Raw genomic sequence first — 18,021 nt, forward strand, 5'->3', positions numbered from 1 at the left:
GAAAGGCGAGTGGACCCTCCACCGCGCGTATACGATTTCTGGTTGTTCGGCATTTATTTCGAAATCGTGAAGATAGCGCGATGATAGGTAATCGCGATTTTTAGAGCAAGTCGATAACTCGAAATGATTTCTTTTTTCTTTTCTTTCTTTTTTATTTTTTTTTTCTCCTCACAGACTATCGAGATCCGGAGATACGAAGGTCTATTATTAATTGATTATCGGCGCCTGTCGCAGGTGCGATAATGCGGATGAGTCACGGCGATTGGATTCAGCGCGGAACAATGTAACGGCGGTGAAAAAGAAGCGTTGAACTTTGCTATGAGGGGTAATTGCAAAATCTAGATTTCTCGGAAGTATCGTTGCCTTATGACTGGAATTACCGCTACCCGCCGTTTCTGCTTCAGCCTCGTGGTAATCGCGCTCACGAGTGCTTTACAAATCGCAGACAATTCGGTCGCCGGTTGATTAGCGTGCTGGCAGGCGTCGTGCGAGCGCGGATTATTAAAATTACGTCAGAGCCTCGCCAAAAATTGGCAAAGATTGCGACAACGAAACTCGTACAGCACCGAAGCGATTATTGTTTCCCGGAATAATAGCAATATACAACGCAGTTGCGTGCCTTAATATTTCATTTCCACGTTATATATATTTAGTTCCCCGACTTGTCTATTGATTCTTATTTAAAAACCCTGCGGTTTCCTCCGTATGAAAATTGTCGTTAAATGCCACGCTTCGCTTTTAGCGTCGGCGAGAATAAATAGAAGCGTTTCAAATTTCAGGCAATTGTCCAAGACATTATAATCAAGTGCAAAAAAGTCGCTAGAACAAAAGCAAAGGACTCGCGGATTGAGCACACTCGTGGCGCCGTTGCGTTCAATTTGTAATCGCGCAATTTCGATCTAATCGCAAAAAAAAAGAGCTAAATATAATTATATCTTTTTTTTTTTTTTTCGTACAAAATTATCTTTTTCTTTTTTTTCTTCTTTTATTAACTTTGCAATGTCGCGCTTTTAAAGTGCAGCCAGTCCCCTTGAAATCGCCTCGGTGTACCAGGAACTTCGCGATCAACAATAAAACCCTCTCGCAAGGTAGAAGACGTTCGTCTCGGTGGCGGTCGACGAGACGTTACTCTGATACAGCACACGAGACGAGAGACGGCGTCTCGACGGTCTCATGATGACGACGACGTTCCAGGAAAAAGCATCCGAATGGGAAATGCGAACCGTCTCGTGAGCCGTAGCCTTTATCTCTATTTCCGTTCGGCGCACGCCAGACGTATGCCGTTTTCAGCCGCGCGCGTCCGCCTGCCCGATGCCACGCGACACTTCGCGAAACGCACGAGCGAACCGGGGTCCTCTCGGATTTCGCGCTCTTATTTTTCCACGGTATCCCGCCGTCGACGTTTCCTTCTTGAAATATTTACCTGCTCCGCCCGCGCCGCTCTTTGCACCGCGGGAAAATATATCTGCCCATTATTTTAAGAGCCGCGAAAAGACGAGCGGCCGATCCTTGGAGTTCGCGCGTAAGCGAGAGCCAGCGGTCCGGATCTCGAAAATAATTAACTGCGGCTGTGAAAGATGCGTCGAGTAAAAAAAGAAAAAAAAAAAAGGAAAACATTTATTTTTAATGTGGCGTTAATATTTTTTTCAATGTTAAAACGAGTTAAAGTTCGAAGGTTTTTTTTTTTTTTTCTCTATTTTATTTTAAAATAATTATATGTATAGCTTTAATTATGATTTCAACGACAATTATCTGTTCGACGTATGTTACGTGATATTTAAGGAACTATGACTCGGACAGCTCGCAGGTTATTTATTGTTTGTTTATCTTTATGCATCATAAGCCGGGTCCAGTTTATTAAAAAAAGAAGAAAAATATTCTTATCGAGGGAATTCTCGAGATATCAAATTTCTGTTTCTTTCGCGATAAGTTCTTTTTTTAGAAACTGCTTATTAGCATCTTAATTATATATCAAATTGATTATCGGCGTAATTATATGACGGTATTATCTCAGTTTTAGCCTCAGATTATGTTCCAAGATTGACAGTAATTTGTTCGGCAAAAAAAATGTGCATACATTTCCTTGAAATTATTATTAAAGTCGTGCGAGATGCGCAGCTCGATCGTATATTGGCTCACTCCTATTTATCAATTTCCGTTGTCAAACGTTGTTCCTTGCAATTTCCTAATTTAGGATCGCATCTTGCGTTGCGCTTAATTGACATTGCTATTAAACGGAGAAAAGAGGCAGAGCGAGAGAGAAAGAAAGAGAAGACAGAGAAAAAGAAACGGAGACACTCGAGGGTCTTGGTTGGCCTTAATTGGCGATTTTCAACGCGCAATTCGTCGATGCGGGATCTAGTTAGCGGCTGCAATTATCGCGCGTTCGTCACGCGAAATTATTCCATTCGTTTCTATTTTGCTTCCACATGTATTTTTCCGCATGCATTTTAGCACTCGCTATTTAACTCGTCACTCACGAGGCTGTACCATTGCTTGTACTAATGTAAATTACTTAATTAACATCATTAATAGTCCAGCCTGTAATAAACTAAAAACAAAAAAAAAAAAAATTAAAAAAAGAAAAACAGGCTGATAAGACAAAATGCACAGTTGTCGATGAGGCTGTGTTACACAATTAAGTCTGCAAATGCCGCAGAAAATTGATTCTATATACATATACTTAAAAAGGAAAAATTAAACACGTTTCTTTCTTTTATTTTATTTTTTTTTTTTTTTTTATTGTGCAACATACAATGAAACATATGTCGTAAAAAAAATTCATATAATGCTAAATACGTCTGAATTAATAAAAGAATTAATTCATTAATATTGATAAATTTACAGACTTAATAAGAAGATATTTTTAAAATTTTTGTATCGAGAGATACGTCAGAGCTGGTGACTCCTAGTCGTTTATTTTAATTCGTAGTAAAATATTTTCTTAGGTCAGAGTTTTTTTTTTTCTTTTTTTTTTTCCTTTTTCCTGATCAAAATGAGATAAGTGGATCAAGATAGAATATCAACAACTGTGCATTTTACAGAGGAATTTACGTCGTGGCCTGAAGACGGACTTTAATGGCCATTAGCAGATGAACGAGGTTTATTATGAGATTGTTGATAACGATATCAACGAAGGAGGATAATACGCGATAAAGTGGCACTTACCTGATCGTTACGGCGAGCAGGACGATCAAGACGCCCACCAGAACCATAGCGATCAGCACTCCTCCTATCATGTAGACGCTACCGGTCGGTGGATCTGTAACAAAGAGTCATCGTCTTATCACTCCGATCTACCTCGAGGACAATAAGAAAACGTTTCTCCACTGAACCATTCAAATTCGGAGCGTTTAAGGGTTAAGGCGTTCAAGGCTCCAGACGTTTAAAGCGCCTCTGGCATTTAAAGTCGCCGCATTAAAACGTCCAAAACTTCAAAGAGGCACAAGCGTACCAAATGAATGCCAACTAGCCAAGTTAAATACCACCACATAGCTGTTATTCAAACGTCTGATCGCTCGAATATCCAGTCAACAAGAATTTAAAAAAAAAAAAAAAAATTACAAAAAATAAAAAATAGACGTTTACAACCTTTTGAATATCTGGTTTCAAGAGTTAATTTGACGGAAGGAGAAACGTAAGTTCTCGTGAATCGTTCGCGTTTCATTGGATTCCACGATCCTGCGATAGATCGATAGGGAAAGGCTGGCGAAGACGGAGAGCAAGCCAATTCGAAGCGAACTCGTTCGATCGGGGAGGACGGTCTCTCCCAGCCGAAGGCCGAGCCGCATTTTTCCGGCCGCGAAAGAAGAAGAACCCGTCGTCCTTTCAAGTTTAACGCCACCGTTTCGAGTTCAACTCGGGGCAAAAGGGCTCGCGTGAAAAAGGGAGTCGTGGCGCGAGGCGCGTTTTCCCGCTTCGTGAAATTCGCCGAGTAGGTTTCACATCGAGCCGCGTCGACGTTTTTTTCTCGTCGGGATTAGGCTCTCTCGTTGAACCACTTTAAGACGAGGCGTGTGCACAGCTCGTCGCGTGACTAATTCGTAGAAGAGAATAAACATCGCGCGCTTTATTTGTGCGGGAAAATAAAAATCGCGGAGAAACGAAGAGACTGGCCGTATAATTCCGGTGGAAAGAAAATACAATTTGTTAGGCCGCGGTGGAAGGGAACGAGAAAATTTCAGAAGCGAGCCAGCGCGCTTCTAGCTTCTTGAGAAAAACAAGCGTGCTTTTCTGCCTCGTAGGGTTCCGTAATTATACTCGGCGAAATAAAATTGTGAAAAGCACAGGCGATCTTAAAATCGCATATGAGTTTTGTGCTACTCGAGACGGATTTCGTAGGTACGCGATGGAAGTGTACGCGTTCGTGAATCAGCGTAATATTCCGATCGTCACGCAGCGGGCGGGACGTTCTGTGTCTCGTCTGCAAACAGTTTGGAACCTGTCCAGTTTTGCGGCAAACAGCCCCACAGGTTGCCGTCAGCTGACGCCGTTGGCAGGTCCACCGCTTTTCTGGCCTCGCTGGATATAATCGTCATAATATTTCAGGAAACTCGAACCGGCCTCCCGCGCTCCACTCTCGAAAACGTATCGTCACTTTTAACTCGATAAGATCGTCACATCGCGGTTGATCGATCTCGGCAGTTAGCGTCGACGTTTCGGAAAATCCACGTGACTCTTCTCGTTAAGAAATATGACTTGGGAGAGATAAATCTTTGCGAGAGCCAGCTGACACTTTAGAAGAAAGCCCAAACAAATGCGTCGCGTTGGGAGGTCGATTTTGATAAGCATTAAGACGACACGAAAAATAGAGGGATAAAGTAACGTTGTTTCAAAATTTTGAGTGAAAAGGGAGAGCTTAAATCCTCAGAAATCGCGGGAAAAATTTTTATGTTGCAAACACGTATTATATTAATTTAAAAGATAAAGCACCTTCATCTATCTTATTATTTTATTCGAGATTTTATATTTGATTATGGTGCATTTAAATATTTTGCGTGTGTAACGTGTGATTTTTTTTTCTTTTTTTTTCGTTTTAATAGTATGTATTTTTACAATTTAATTTATTTTTCAACAAAGAAAATTACAACTAATAATTACTTAGCTTCTGTAACATTGCCGCGTTACATAATTAGATCAGTATTTTTCATATCAATTAAAACTTGTTAGCTGGAAAAATTGTAGAGGACTATATGTGTATAATACCTGGTTTCATGATAAACAGTGAAGATATGTAAAAATCACTCGTTACATAACGATTCGTATTATCGGCAATACGTAACGACACATGCTGCATTCGTTTATAATGCAAAAGCATTCCTGCGACATGCAAGGACAACGCATTAAATATTTTAATAAGTTAAGCCCGCAGCATTAATGAATGCAACTATCTATCCTTGACCAAAGTTTTTTTGTCTTTAATTTTTCGAGTTTTCGAGAAGATGACATTTACAAAAATTTTTATACGTTAAAATTAATGTGTATCAAAAGCAATGCACACGTATAAATACATATCTAAAACAATACAAACAAAAAAAAATGAAAAAACTGATGTACACGTGTGCGTGAGCGTGTATAATTAATTTAACTTCTTCAACGATACCGATACACATTTAATATATGCACATTTCATATATAACTTTTCAATAGCGCTGCAAAGGAAAAAAATGAGAAAAAAACCAAGCGATAGGCAACTGAAGTAAGTTATTAAATAAGAGGCAAAAATTCAATTACATATGGCAGATCTTAAGTTACCTCCAGAACAATTAAGCTTAGCTTATCATAGTCCAAATTATTAATCCTAATTTCACGAAACAAATTTTAATATTGACATTGATTTTCTAAATTTTTTTTTCTGTGCTAGAGAAAGTGCCAGCGGAGATAGAAAAGGGAGAGTGGAGGGGAAAAAAAAAAAGAATGCTTTGTGGGATTTGTGGCCTTTTCGTTATTAGCCGTTCACTTTGCCATTTCTCGATGTAGGACATGGTCGCCTGAACTACGTCACGATGTTAAAGACGAGATCTATTCGTGCGTTGGTGCGTCGGTTCCAGTGTCATCGCCAACGTCCTGAACCAGGATCGTTAACGTCCTAAATATTCGATCCGAGATACAATTGCGAGGTTCGAACGATCGTGCACGGTGCAAATCTAGTCTCTAAAATTTCTCCGTTGTCGAACACTATTTATCGGTGCTTTGAAGACATCGTAAAATATTCACAGATTTCTCCTCCGGTCGATCAAGGAGCTCGCATATTCTCTTTGTAATTAACTTGAACTTGAACAATATTTAATTAAACAGCACTTATCCTTATTGATTTCAGACATTTCCAAACATATCGTTATATTGTACTATTAAAAGATTTAGGTTCCTTACAAAATATATGATCGTAATCCATACTGCCCGAGCCTGCTTAATGATCACGACTATGTTTATTGATTTTCTTTTTTCTTTTTCTTTCTTTCTTTCTTTTAAATTATTACTTCACATATAATTATCGAATAATTTGAATTATAGTTCAAGATTTACATTCAATTTTTATCAGTTGCTGTAATTTTTGTATCTCCTCGTAATATACTTTTTTTTTTTTCTTTTTACAAAACTATCTTCCTCGCGATTCGAAATTAGATGACTCAAACGTCGGAGCGCAGTCGGTTTTTGGACTTTTGTTCAGCTGACTGTGTCATTTAGCTCGCAATATTGATAATAAATTATGATTAGCATCCCGGAGCCGCCTGTGCCGGTTTCCGGACTACGGCGCGGCGATGTAAATCATCGCGGCATGACTTGAACGTGACGACGGGCTGGTCTTACGCAACTCGGTCGTGCGAGCGGGTCGTATTTTTCCGCGATTCCACCATCAGGATCAACGACGGTGACGTCGCGAAGGCAAAAATTACAATGGAAATCGCGGCGAGGGAGGGAGAGAAATGTTATCGACAACGTCATCCTCGTCGCCGTGCGTCGTGTTCGGTAAATTTTCGCGTGACATCATCGGCCACGCGAAAATCGACACGAATGAAGATAAGTGAGCTAATCGCCGGTACGTGAGTTCTTGCAAACGAGAGACGCGTACCGACTCCCTCAGGCCGAGTCATCGTTCGCGCGGCTCGGCGAACCTCGATCCTGCGCGTCCAGCTGCTGCTTAACCCTATTTATAACAGTATAATCGAGACGTTATATTAACCGGTTAAAAATAGCAGGGCCGCTTCTCGTCGAATAAGGCGCTTGTCGTGCGATAAGCCCGTAAATAACTCCTTAATGAGCCGGTGTAATAAGACGGTACCGTACGAAGTGAATGGCTCGCCAGACGGCCACCATCGAAACACCTTTCTCCCGTTCTCCCACGTGCGGCCGTGATTGATCGATACGTGATTTTGTTTTTTATCGGGCGACGTTGAATTCGACGGGAAAACGTAAGGCTGGCCGAATGACGGACCGGAGTATCTCTGGGCCTATTAATAAAGCGCGGCAATTATTTGCGAGCAAAAAAAAGCGATCGAGTGCGCCGGAGTTAATTTCAAGCTAATAATGAGGCCGTGGCTGATGTAAACCCGAATGGAAATCTGGTTCGGAACCCGTTCCGTCAACTCGCCGGCGACGGGAGTCGATTTTCCGGCGAAATCAGCTTCCGGCGCTCGGCGTCGCGGACGTCTCGAAAAAAGTTTCCACCGCATCCGCTAATCTCCACGTGGTATTTTAGGCAAATTACCTGCGGTACGATTTGACGGATTTCCTCGAATGTTTTGCAACGGGTTTCGGTATCTCTTGCATTCATTGCTAAGAGCTATCGATGTGTACAATCCGATAACCACGATTGTTGAAATCGGTCGTTTTATATGTACTTAAAATGAATCAAGTGATGTCACGTCAATCTAATTACGAAACGGCCGATAAAAAGCGAGCAAATCTCACGCGACTTCTTCCTCCCCATCCCTCGGTATCCGTTACATTTCTTAATACTTTAATGAACAATTCTGCAATTTTATTGAAATTCGTTTTCGGACTCAGCTGGCCAAGTTCTCTCGCTGAACTCTCGGATCGTGTTCAATAACGTCGCGGCTTTGCTTCGTACGAATATTATCGTGAAAAAAAAGAAAAAAAAAAGAGAAGTTTCTCGGAGCCGGCTGAGTGAGTCAGCATCCGTGCACTTCATCTGATTAATTAACGATTAAATGACTCTCACCGCTGCTCGGCGTGATTCATGCGGACCCGCGCGCGGCACTCTCTCCATCGTTTATCTCGCGCCTCGTTTGTCTTTTAAAAATATTATTTTTTTCTCTCCAAGCCGAAACACTGGGATTCGTCTCGCACTTCGGTCATGCTACTTGATCTTTCGCGCACGGTAAACAGAAATAAATCGATATTGATTTTTTTTCGTTTTCGTATTTTGCCCAGTTACCGATTACGTGAAGAACGTAATCAAGCTACGAGAATAAAAATAAAAAGTATACTGACTTTTTACATATAATACAAATTTTTACGAAATATTTCAGACATTATTTCGAAAAAAAAAAAAAACCAGAATTCAGTTAGAAGTACTAAAAGTTTAACTTTCTTAGCTGATCAGATAAGATCTTCAGAAATTCATTCAGTTTCACATGACAACGTTGAACCGAAAGAAAGAAGGCGCCGAAAGAAAGGATGGCGTTTTTATTATTTTCCTTTTTTTCGCAAAGCAGGAGACGTCAAAGAAAGAGACTCCCAAGTCTGATGTATAAATTGGCGCGTTTACAACCGGCCGACTGTTCAATGATGTAGCCGGTTTATACCGTCACACTTTGAGCCGCGGCCAAGGTGTATTTTCTTCCCGCGAACGCTGTCGAAGATTGCAACGTATCAGTTTGCGCGTCAGCGTTCTCTCGATAGCAAGAGGCGTTGGACTCAATCCGGTCCGGTTGCCGTAAAGTCGATGGACTTTATTCGGCTTTATCACTTATCGAGAAGCTGCGATGGCAACACGTTCGCACGTGGCTCGTTTCACGTCACTCGAATTTTTATAGATGTTTCCCGTAGAAATTCCCAGAGATCCCGGAACAAGATCCCTGAGAAACGTCAAACTCCTCTCGCTATTAATAAGCTTGATGGAAAGCGTCTGTTTATCTTTTCTTTTTTTTCTTTCTTTTTTTTCTGGGCCACGGGGAAAAGTCGCCGGTGAACGGGTAATAAATAAATTGAGATGCGTCAGAAATGATCCCGTGTGTGTTAATAAACCCGAAGTATAGGAAATATACAATATGAGATATATGACGCGAAATAACGGGGGAATAATATACAAAGGGAGCTGGAAGAGAAAATAATATATAGAGCGAGATCGTAAATCTTTCGAAAAGATTTTACAAGATCCTTAAGAGAAACGAATCACTCTGCGTTAATAACGACGGTGGAATATTAATTTCAGGCTTAAGAAAACATTGACGAAGCCTACAACAGTAAAGCAAAAAGACATATAGATAAGAAGTAAAAAAGAAAAAAAAGTCTGTGGAAGATATGTGAGAAATTAGATCCCGTAAATTATTTCAATTCTATTTAAATAATCAATTTCTCTCGTTAGATAATATAATTTTTATGCTTTACTAAAATTATATTTAAAATGGTAAATTAATTGAATTCCCGATTGATTCGCGTTAACGTCGCGAAGTCGAATCCAGCTGTGTCATCGCTCGGTTAAACTTTTTCGTGATATACGGTACTGTTTTTCAGTCCCTGACAAAGGAAATCTGCGGTCGCTTTAAGTCTGACGTTAATGAGAAAACTACAGGTGAGTTTTAGTCGCCCGTACGTGACGAATTTATTGCAGGCCTCGTCGTAAATTTTCGGTCGTAACTCAACACCTTCTGCGCACCAATGCTAAATGCTTATTGTCGTTAACTGATTGCACAAGGCGGAAACAATATCAACCGTGCATCCAAGAGCGAATTCACGGAACCGACCACCATGCGCCCTGTGATAAACCTAATCGATAACGGAAGGACATTCGAGAGACCCTGACTTTATTTATAGAGTCCATTAAAAAAATTATTGCACAACATTAGCTTGTGATATAAAATAATTATAGCTATGTTAAGTACGTTGGATTAAAGTGATATTGCGCGAGTTTAAAAACAAAACTCTTACGCTTAATAAGGTAATGTTGAGAGAATTTATACATTTTTTTATTGAATTTTATAAAATAAAAAGACAATTAAGTGTTAAAAAATAAAAAAATATAAAAAAAAGAAAGAAAAAAAAAAATCTAAGGGAGTTTTTTAATAACTTTGAATTCAAAATAAATTCAGACGTTTACGCCATTATTATACTGGATAGTTTCCAAAAGTACGTGGAAATGACTAGTGTAACTTACAGGAACTCTCGCGCGTAAGAGGATATTTGAATATAGCATTTATTACGCACAGACTAGTAATATACTAGCAGAAATTGACGTCATCAAATAAAAAATTTTAAAAACAAATTAATTGTTTCAAGTTTACTTTTTTGTGCTCGTCGCCGAGCAACCAATGCAGAAATAACATATTTCACTTGATAACGAGAAAAACGAGAGGTAGATTTTCGCGATAAAAAAATCTCTGGATCCTGCCAATCATAAATCCAACCTACGTCGACATTGAACAGAGATCCACGTTGAGATCCTTCGTCGCACCGAGCAGGAAACGCTGTGTTTTCCCCGGTAAAATACAGCCATTAATTTGACGTCGAATTGCCGTCGAATTAACGGTTTGACGTTCGTTTTTCTAAATAACAGTAAAAACGCCACGGCTTCGCCGATTGTTGACGTTACCTTGACGGAAATGATCCCGATTCACCGCGCGTTTTCGACCGCGCGGCTTCGCCCGCGCGGATGCGACGAAGGCAAGTCGCAAATTTTCTAATTTAAAAGTCGGGCAATTTTCATTTAACTCGAGCGTCGCGAGGCGAAGGGATGACGTCTTCGACGTTAACGTAATTCGACGAAATTAGAAAAGCTTATATTGACAACGCGGCAGAAATGACGGTCGAGCGCGAACGACTCTCGCAATCATTCGGCGGAAACGCGTCGGGATCCGGAACGGGATTTAAAGTGGCCAGGCTCGATAAAGAGGGTTACGAACGATCTCGGGAGATCTTCCGAGAACACTTCCAGATCTGCATCTCCGTGACGCAATTTTTCCCCGCGGTTTTCGCGGCCGCGCGACGCGCCGGGGGATTAATTCTGACGTCGCGGGTGTCTCGCTAACGCAAATTCGCGCAACGACAGGCGGTGCGCGCGATCCGGATGGCTTGGTGCGCGATAGATTAAAGCACGAGGCTCTGCCCGTAATTGCGCCCGTCTACGTCAACGCGAGCACACATACGGATAAACGGCCGAGTGATAAACACGCCGGGGCCCCGCGATTGGTACAATTGGAGTTCCGCCGGCATCGTCAAGGCGGCAGGTGTCCTCCACGTGTCGCTATTTTTGCGCCTTCTTTCTCGTCAACCTGATCCTTTGTATCGAAGTGTGCGCGTATGCACGTGTATACGCGGTACTGTCTCTCTCTCTCTCTCTCTCTCGTTAGAACTGCGAATGAAATTTGATGTAGCGATATCTATTACGCCCAACCGGACCACACGCGATTCGATCGTCTTAATTATCCCCGTCGTGAAAGTAATTTAAAAACATATGGCGCGGAGAGCGAGCGCGTAATCATGAAGACGTGAACGTGATAAGTCAACCAGCCATTCTTCAAAATCAGCAGTGCTCGCGATATATACGACGAAAATATGTAAACTGTTACGTATCATTTCTACGATTAATTCACTAGCAAATACTTCAAAGAAAAAAATAATATAAAATACAAAAATAAAAAGATACTTGCTATATACAGCAAAAAGAAGATTTACTTATCTTTGAATTGACGCAAACTTGAGCGATTAAGGCAAAACGCCTGGCAAATTGGGCACCTCTGCGATCTATTTTCGCATTGCTTTCGTTCGATAATGATCGCGCCATGACCTTTCCGACCGCAAATTGCCGCCGTCTGACCTCCAAGACGACCCAGATCCGATCGAGGCGCCGATCGGCCACCGAAAAGTTCGATCCCGAATATCGAACTTTTACACTCTCGCCCGTCAATTTTCAGCTCACGTCTCGAACCTAATCTCTCCAATTTATAATTATTAAATACTCCGACACATAACGGCACCGCGTTAACTTCAATTAAAAATTTTAATATACATTAATTACGCGATGAAGTTAATATCTCTGTTTAAATACGTAACGAGTATAAATTTGTTTTAATTATCCATTTATTATGTACTTTAACAGTACGCAAATTAGCATAACGACGCTGAATTAAGTTTGCCGATTTCACAAAATGGCAAACTTTTACTGGCATCGGACTGAATTTTGTGTGAAACGATATAGGAAGCTGCGATGATTTTTTTTTTGCACAACTGAGAGCCGTCGAGAAAGATGAAAGTGTTCGGATTAGATCGAATTCACGGCCCGCTTTCACCCTCGCGCCGTTAACAATTCGAGGATACTCTCGATTCTCAATAACCTGTATATTTTTGTCAAAATACGTCTTTCGGAAGGGAAAAAAGAAAAAAAAAATTCTTTTCGAGAGAGCAAACGATGGAGACGAATCGATTAATCTATCGTCGGGATTTTCCGTTTGGCAAAGACTCGTTTTTGCACTAAACTGAATTGCTGGCTCAACGATATTCATTGAGTCTCTAGATAAGCGACGATTTGCATAATTGCATTTTTGTCGGAATCGAGCAAATTATCTTGTTTCGTCATACTACCAGTCGTCACTTGCCGAAGTTGATTTCATCATACCGCGAAAAATCAAGCGAATTGAAAACTTGGGGGCCGCGTTTGCGAACGTTTTGCGTCACGTCGAAGGCGAATTTTATACGTAGATTTATACAAAGGACGGAAAACAAATGTTGAAATCTGGGAATATATTACAGCGGAGCGTTTTAGAAAAAACAATAAGAGAATAAATAAATTAATAAAATAATGCTCGAGATAAAAAATTGTATAATTGTAAAGGCGGCTCAAAAAGTAGCAATAATTTGTCACTCCGCGATATATCTGTATTCTCTTATTCTCACTCTGCGCAGAAGTTAAAACAGAAAGCGATTACATTAATCGGGTAAGCGTGAACGCATGCACGTTTAACCCTTTCTAACCTTTCAACGATGCCTTATTACAAAAATATAATAATAAAAAAAAAAGAAAAAGGAACATAGATTACGCTTTAATCTTGTTGCATTTCACAAAGTCGAGCCTCTATTATTAATTCGTTCCAGATAAGATTAATATAAAAAAAAAAAAAAGGAGATGAAGAAAGAGAATCGAGTAATATACATAAAATAGAACAAATGACAAGTATTTAAGAACATGCAATGTCGCAATGATGCGAAGAGGAAGAAAGAGAGACGTAGCAGAAGAGCGGTCAAGACGTCAGTTAATTATGCTTGTTATTCGAAAAGAACTGGGGGGAGGGAGGGAGGGAGTGTGATTAAAATAAACAGAGCCGAGTTAAATTAAAAATCAATCAGCAAAGATTAGAGTAAGAAGAATATACTCTCGCTAGAATATGCAATGAAACTCACCGAGATGCGACAACGAATACGGATCTGAAACAGCAAAAAAGAAACAGACACGATTAAACCTCTTGTGCAGATTTAAACGGCGACGCGATCGGCGGGCGTTCGATCGCGAACGCGTAAACGTTTTATTGATAAAGTGGTCGCGACAAAAAGCCACGGAGTCGCGATTTCCATACGGAAGCGAGATTACGCAGGAGACCACCGCTATTTCTTTCGAATTTATTTATAAATCAGCGAACGCTCGGGGGCGAAATCGATTCGGCGGTCAACGTCAATGGGAAGAGCTTCGCGAGCTGCTCGGTGATGTATTTTTTTTTTTTTTTTAAACGTGATTTCTGCCTTTAAATTTCAAATCCGGTCAAAATTGTAAGAATTAACTGTAACAAAGAGCCGCTTTGCTCCCTGGGCTCGTCTTTCTTTTCATTGAGCGCGGGGCTATTGTCATGGGATTTCCCGCAGTCGACGTCATTTTCGCAGCCGCAGCTCTCGAATCAGGAAAATCAGTTTAGTCCTTCGCCGATGTTGTAAAACTAACGCCGGGGTTTCGAATATGTGTAAATCTTCACGGTTTATTAGAATAGGATATTTTCCGCCTGCACGCAATTAATCGGAGCAATGGACGTTTATTTGATGATAAATATCACGGGACGAATTCGTTCGGTAAATATTCCCGCGATTCGACCGGCCGTGCTTATCGGCCCTTAGCACGATTTTCGTCGATATACGATTGTTCTCTCCTCCAGTTCTTTCTGTTCTTTTCGCTCGGGATTATTATAGAATGTGTCCGCGTTCAAGGCCCGTTGAATCGACGCACATTAGACGAAGTATAGCAAGGGAAAATCTATTTATAGAGTATAGGCCGTTTCGTTTTGTCTCGTGGAGAAAAGCAAAAAAATCGTATGATCGATAGGCTCTCCTTCATCGTACCTTCTCCCTTCATGACATCACACTACAAACGTTCTATATTTGATCGATAATTATAAAACTTTAAAAAAGAAAAAAACTGCAATCGTGATCATAATAAAATTATTTGAAGCCCAATTAATTGGAACTAATGAGATTAAATTGAACAAAAGTAATAAGATGTCTCGTGCAAATTTCTTAATCTTGTTTTATTAATTTTACAAAAATATATTTTAAGATTATTCCTAAAAAAAGAAAAAGATTAAAAAACGTATTATTTTTGTACCTACTAGCGTTTTATCGTATCGAATTAATTCCATAATTCCGGAGAGGAAGAAAATAAAGAAGATCGCCGGTTGCATTTCGGCGAAAGCAATCAACCGTTCGATAATTAATCTCGAGTGTTGTTGCCGGTAATCATTTTCCGATCTAGGGTACCGCTGATCCAGTAATTAATTGATTATACTAAGCAACGTTCTCGGGAAAATCGGCGGGCGTTTTTTCCACGATTTTAGCGAAGTTGGATCAGGCTCCTCTCCGAGCGTGCCAATTAATTTTTCAGAGCACGTCGCGTAGAAAGTCGTCCCGTTATACTCTACATATCACCCGTTTTGCGTAGCGCGTAATTCTGATTATCCGTCGCATCGGAATCGCATTCCCGTCGTTTCTTCGAGCGTGCAAATCCATATTAATGCAATATGTACCCATCAACCGCAAAGTCATTTTTTTTTTCTTTTTTTCTTTTTCGAATGTCTGCCATATTTCTCTTTCACGTGCCCGACCAACTGGTGACTTACCCTCCCTCCCGTCGTCTAACGAAGGAAATTGTTTTCGCATACGAGGTGTGACAGGTGCGTCTCGTCAATAACTTTTATGCCTCGGCCTTGCATCGTCGAAATATCGGAATAAATGCGCGACTAGAGATAAAATTGACGTAAAACATTATCACGTTGCGTAATCGCAATTAGAGGTTTCTAGGCCTTCTTGTTTTTTATCTGGACCTGCAGTTTCTAATGTCAGGGTCGCCGCCGGGGATAAGTGATATTGTTTGCAGACCGTTATCGATTTTGCCTGCTTTTCGCATGTCTCGTCGTTAAAAATCGATCTCGTTGAGACGTAATAAAATCAAGCGTGTAAACTATGTAATTTTTCATCATTTCTACATTTCTACAGTTTCATTAACAGAAAAAAAAAAAAAAAAAAAATATAAAGTGGATTTTTTTTCTCTCTTCCTTAGGGAATAGATCGCAATTTTAATGCTTTTAATTTGAACTTAATTACTTAATTGATTAAATTATACTTTGTGACCTTTGAGTAAGACATATCGTTAGTTAAGAGTACATACTATAGAAAAAAAAAATACTCCGTGATATTGTATCTCGATTATATTTTGATATAAAATATCAGATACCTCTATTCATATCTCGATAATCTCTTTTAATATCTTTAAGTATATAAAATAACTGTAAGATCTATTAATATAAAAACAGATATGTCATTACAAGAACGTGAGTAAAGAGGAAACGATTATTTTTATTTTTGACATTTTTAATTTAATTTCTCGCTACGATTGATTTTTCGATCTAACGTTAATCGTACAGTTTTTAAATTAATTTCTCAATTATTCAGTCAAAGGCCTCCTCGAGTTATAGCTTGTAAAAATTCACTTCTAAGGAGGCACCAATCGAGTAGATTTATCCTAGATTAAGGGAGAGAGAGACGGAAAAGGAGGGCAGATACGTGCGTCACGATGACTCGCATACGTCGTTCTAGAAGCCGAAGCCACCCTAAATGTTGCGACTATTTTCGAGACGTGGCCTGGCAGAAGCGCGGAGTTTATATCCGAGTGCACGAGGGCGAAAGCGGCATTATTTTCGGCTGCACGCGATTCGATTTAATCTTCGAGTTTCTCCGTCGTTCCGGAGAAAATCTCGAAGACGAGAGAAAAAGCACTGGAAGCTAGTAGCATTTCGAAAACCGAAACTGCGATCGAGCGAGCGAGACTACTTTTCCTTTTTTTTTTTTTAATCCTCAAAAGAGCCAGAAAGTATTTTAATTTGCGCACAATATTTTTGTGCAAATCACGTATAATTCTGGTTTTTTTTCTTTTTAATTACAATTTATGTGCGATATATATAATTTCAATCTTAAAAAAAAAAAATAATTTATTGTACCGATGCATAAGTTTGGCAGTAAATTATTTTCGCGTTAATTCTTATCTTTGGAAAATATGTCAGTCTCGTATACATTAATATTTAGCAATTTACTTTGGAACGCCACCAAGCCTCCACCGTTGTTAGTAAATAACATTGTTATTGCCGGCAACTTGTTGCCGATTAAAAGCGGATTTACACGGAATCGTAACATCGCGGAGAACTAGGAAATAAGGAGTAAACCAGCGTCATGAGTTCACCAAGCTGGGCGAGCGGCAAACAAGTTTACCACGTTAAAACGCATTTTTTTTTCCGTTCCCTGTCGATCAACGTCAGTCGTTACAAACAAATCAATGCCAGTCGCAACGCGCAAACAGAAAAAAGTGACATTAATTCCGAGTAATTGGCACTCGAACAGTTTGTTTGTTAAAATTCCGACACTTATTTATAATGTGCTAATACTTAGTTATGGAAAAACGCGAAAGAGAACGTAGTAAATAAAAAAATATGCAGGATCTGAATAAATATGTGAGTTGTTTTGCAATATTAATGCACAATAATATTGTTAATAATCAAAATGTTTGTCGCTCAATAATAAAAAAAATTATTTTACATAAAAAAAAGGAATGAGAATCAATGGATTTAATGAACTTTTTTGTTAGACGTTGAAACGGTGCAATGAATTAAAAACATTAATCTCTTAATTGTTAAGAAGTGTAGTAGGATGTTCGTTGCAATCAAAAAATGACATCGTGAAAACATGAACATCAAGGGTGGTATTATCGACGAGCATGAAACCTTAGATAACACTAATAAACCCTAAGAGGATCAAATTTGTAGACAGATAAGCCGTCAACATTCCCGAGAAGCACGATGGCTTCGTGACGTAATTAATTCCCGTTTATTATCTCAATCGCGCCTATCGCGGCATTACGTTAGATAAATAAAACAAGATAAGCTTCTCATATAATTAATTGCGCGCGTGTATTGGATATTACAAATAATAATACGCAAGATCAATTTCGTGTGTATAATTCGCCGGATAATTGCACGTTGTTGTCATTTTTGTCGAAGCAGCCGAAAAAAAAAATAATTATACCACGCGCGACTATACGAAGCAAAATAAATTTAATATTTTTATGGCAATAACTGAATATTTTTTAATTAACTTTTAGGTAAAAAAAATTGCAATTAAATATAGGTTATATTTATGTATCTTATATCTGGTCTTAAAAAATCAAACTAGTTTGGCGAACCAAAATATAGAGTCATGGCAAAGAGATTTCAAACATACAAAATACAAGAGGATGAAAATCATAAATTATGAGAAACCATCACTTTCATCCTTTTATATCTCCGGAACTGTGTCCATTATTCATCTTAAAATTTT

General features: G+C 39.5%; 1 protein-coding gene across 5 annotated transcripts in view; it reads right to left on the reverse strand.

Annotated features, from left to right (window-relative positions):
• LOC139113666 (uncharacterized) overlaps positions 1 to 18,021 on the reverse strand; it is a 66,996-nt gene that overhangs the window by 8,771 nt on the left and 40,204 nt on the right. For 4 of the 5 annotated variants that reach the window (XM_070674975.1, XM_070674979.1, XM_070674978.1 and 1 more), the window contains 2 exons: positions 13,579 to 13,602; positions 3,169 to 3,262 (listed from right to left, as the gene is read on the reverse strand). In XM_070674975.1, the coding sequence (XP_070531076.1) occupies positions 3,169 to 3,262; positions 13,579 to 13,602 (118 nt within the window). The remainder of the gene's footprint in view (positions 1 to 3,168; positions 3,263 to 13,578; positions 13,603 to 18,021) is intronic. The other variant, XM_070674976.1, reaches the window with a different exon arrangement.

This window comes from Cardiocondyla obscurior, linkage group LG03 (genome assembly GCF_019399895.1).
Source record: "Cardiocondyla obscurior isolate alpha-2009 linkage group LG03, Cobs3.1, whole genome shotgun sequence".
Taxonomy (NCBI): Eukaryota; Metazoa; Arthropoda; class Insecta; order Hymenoptera; family Formicidae; genus Cardiocondyla; species Cardiocondyla obscurior.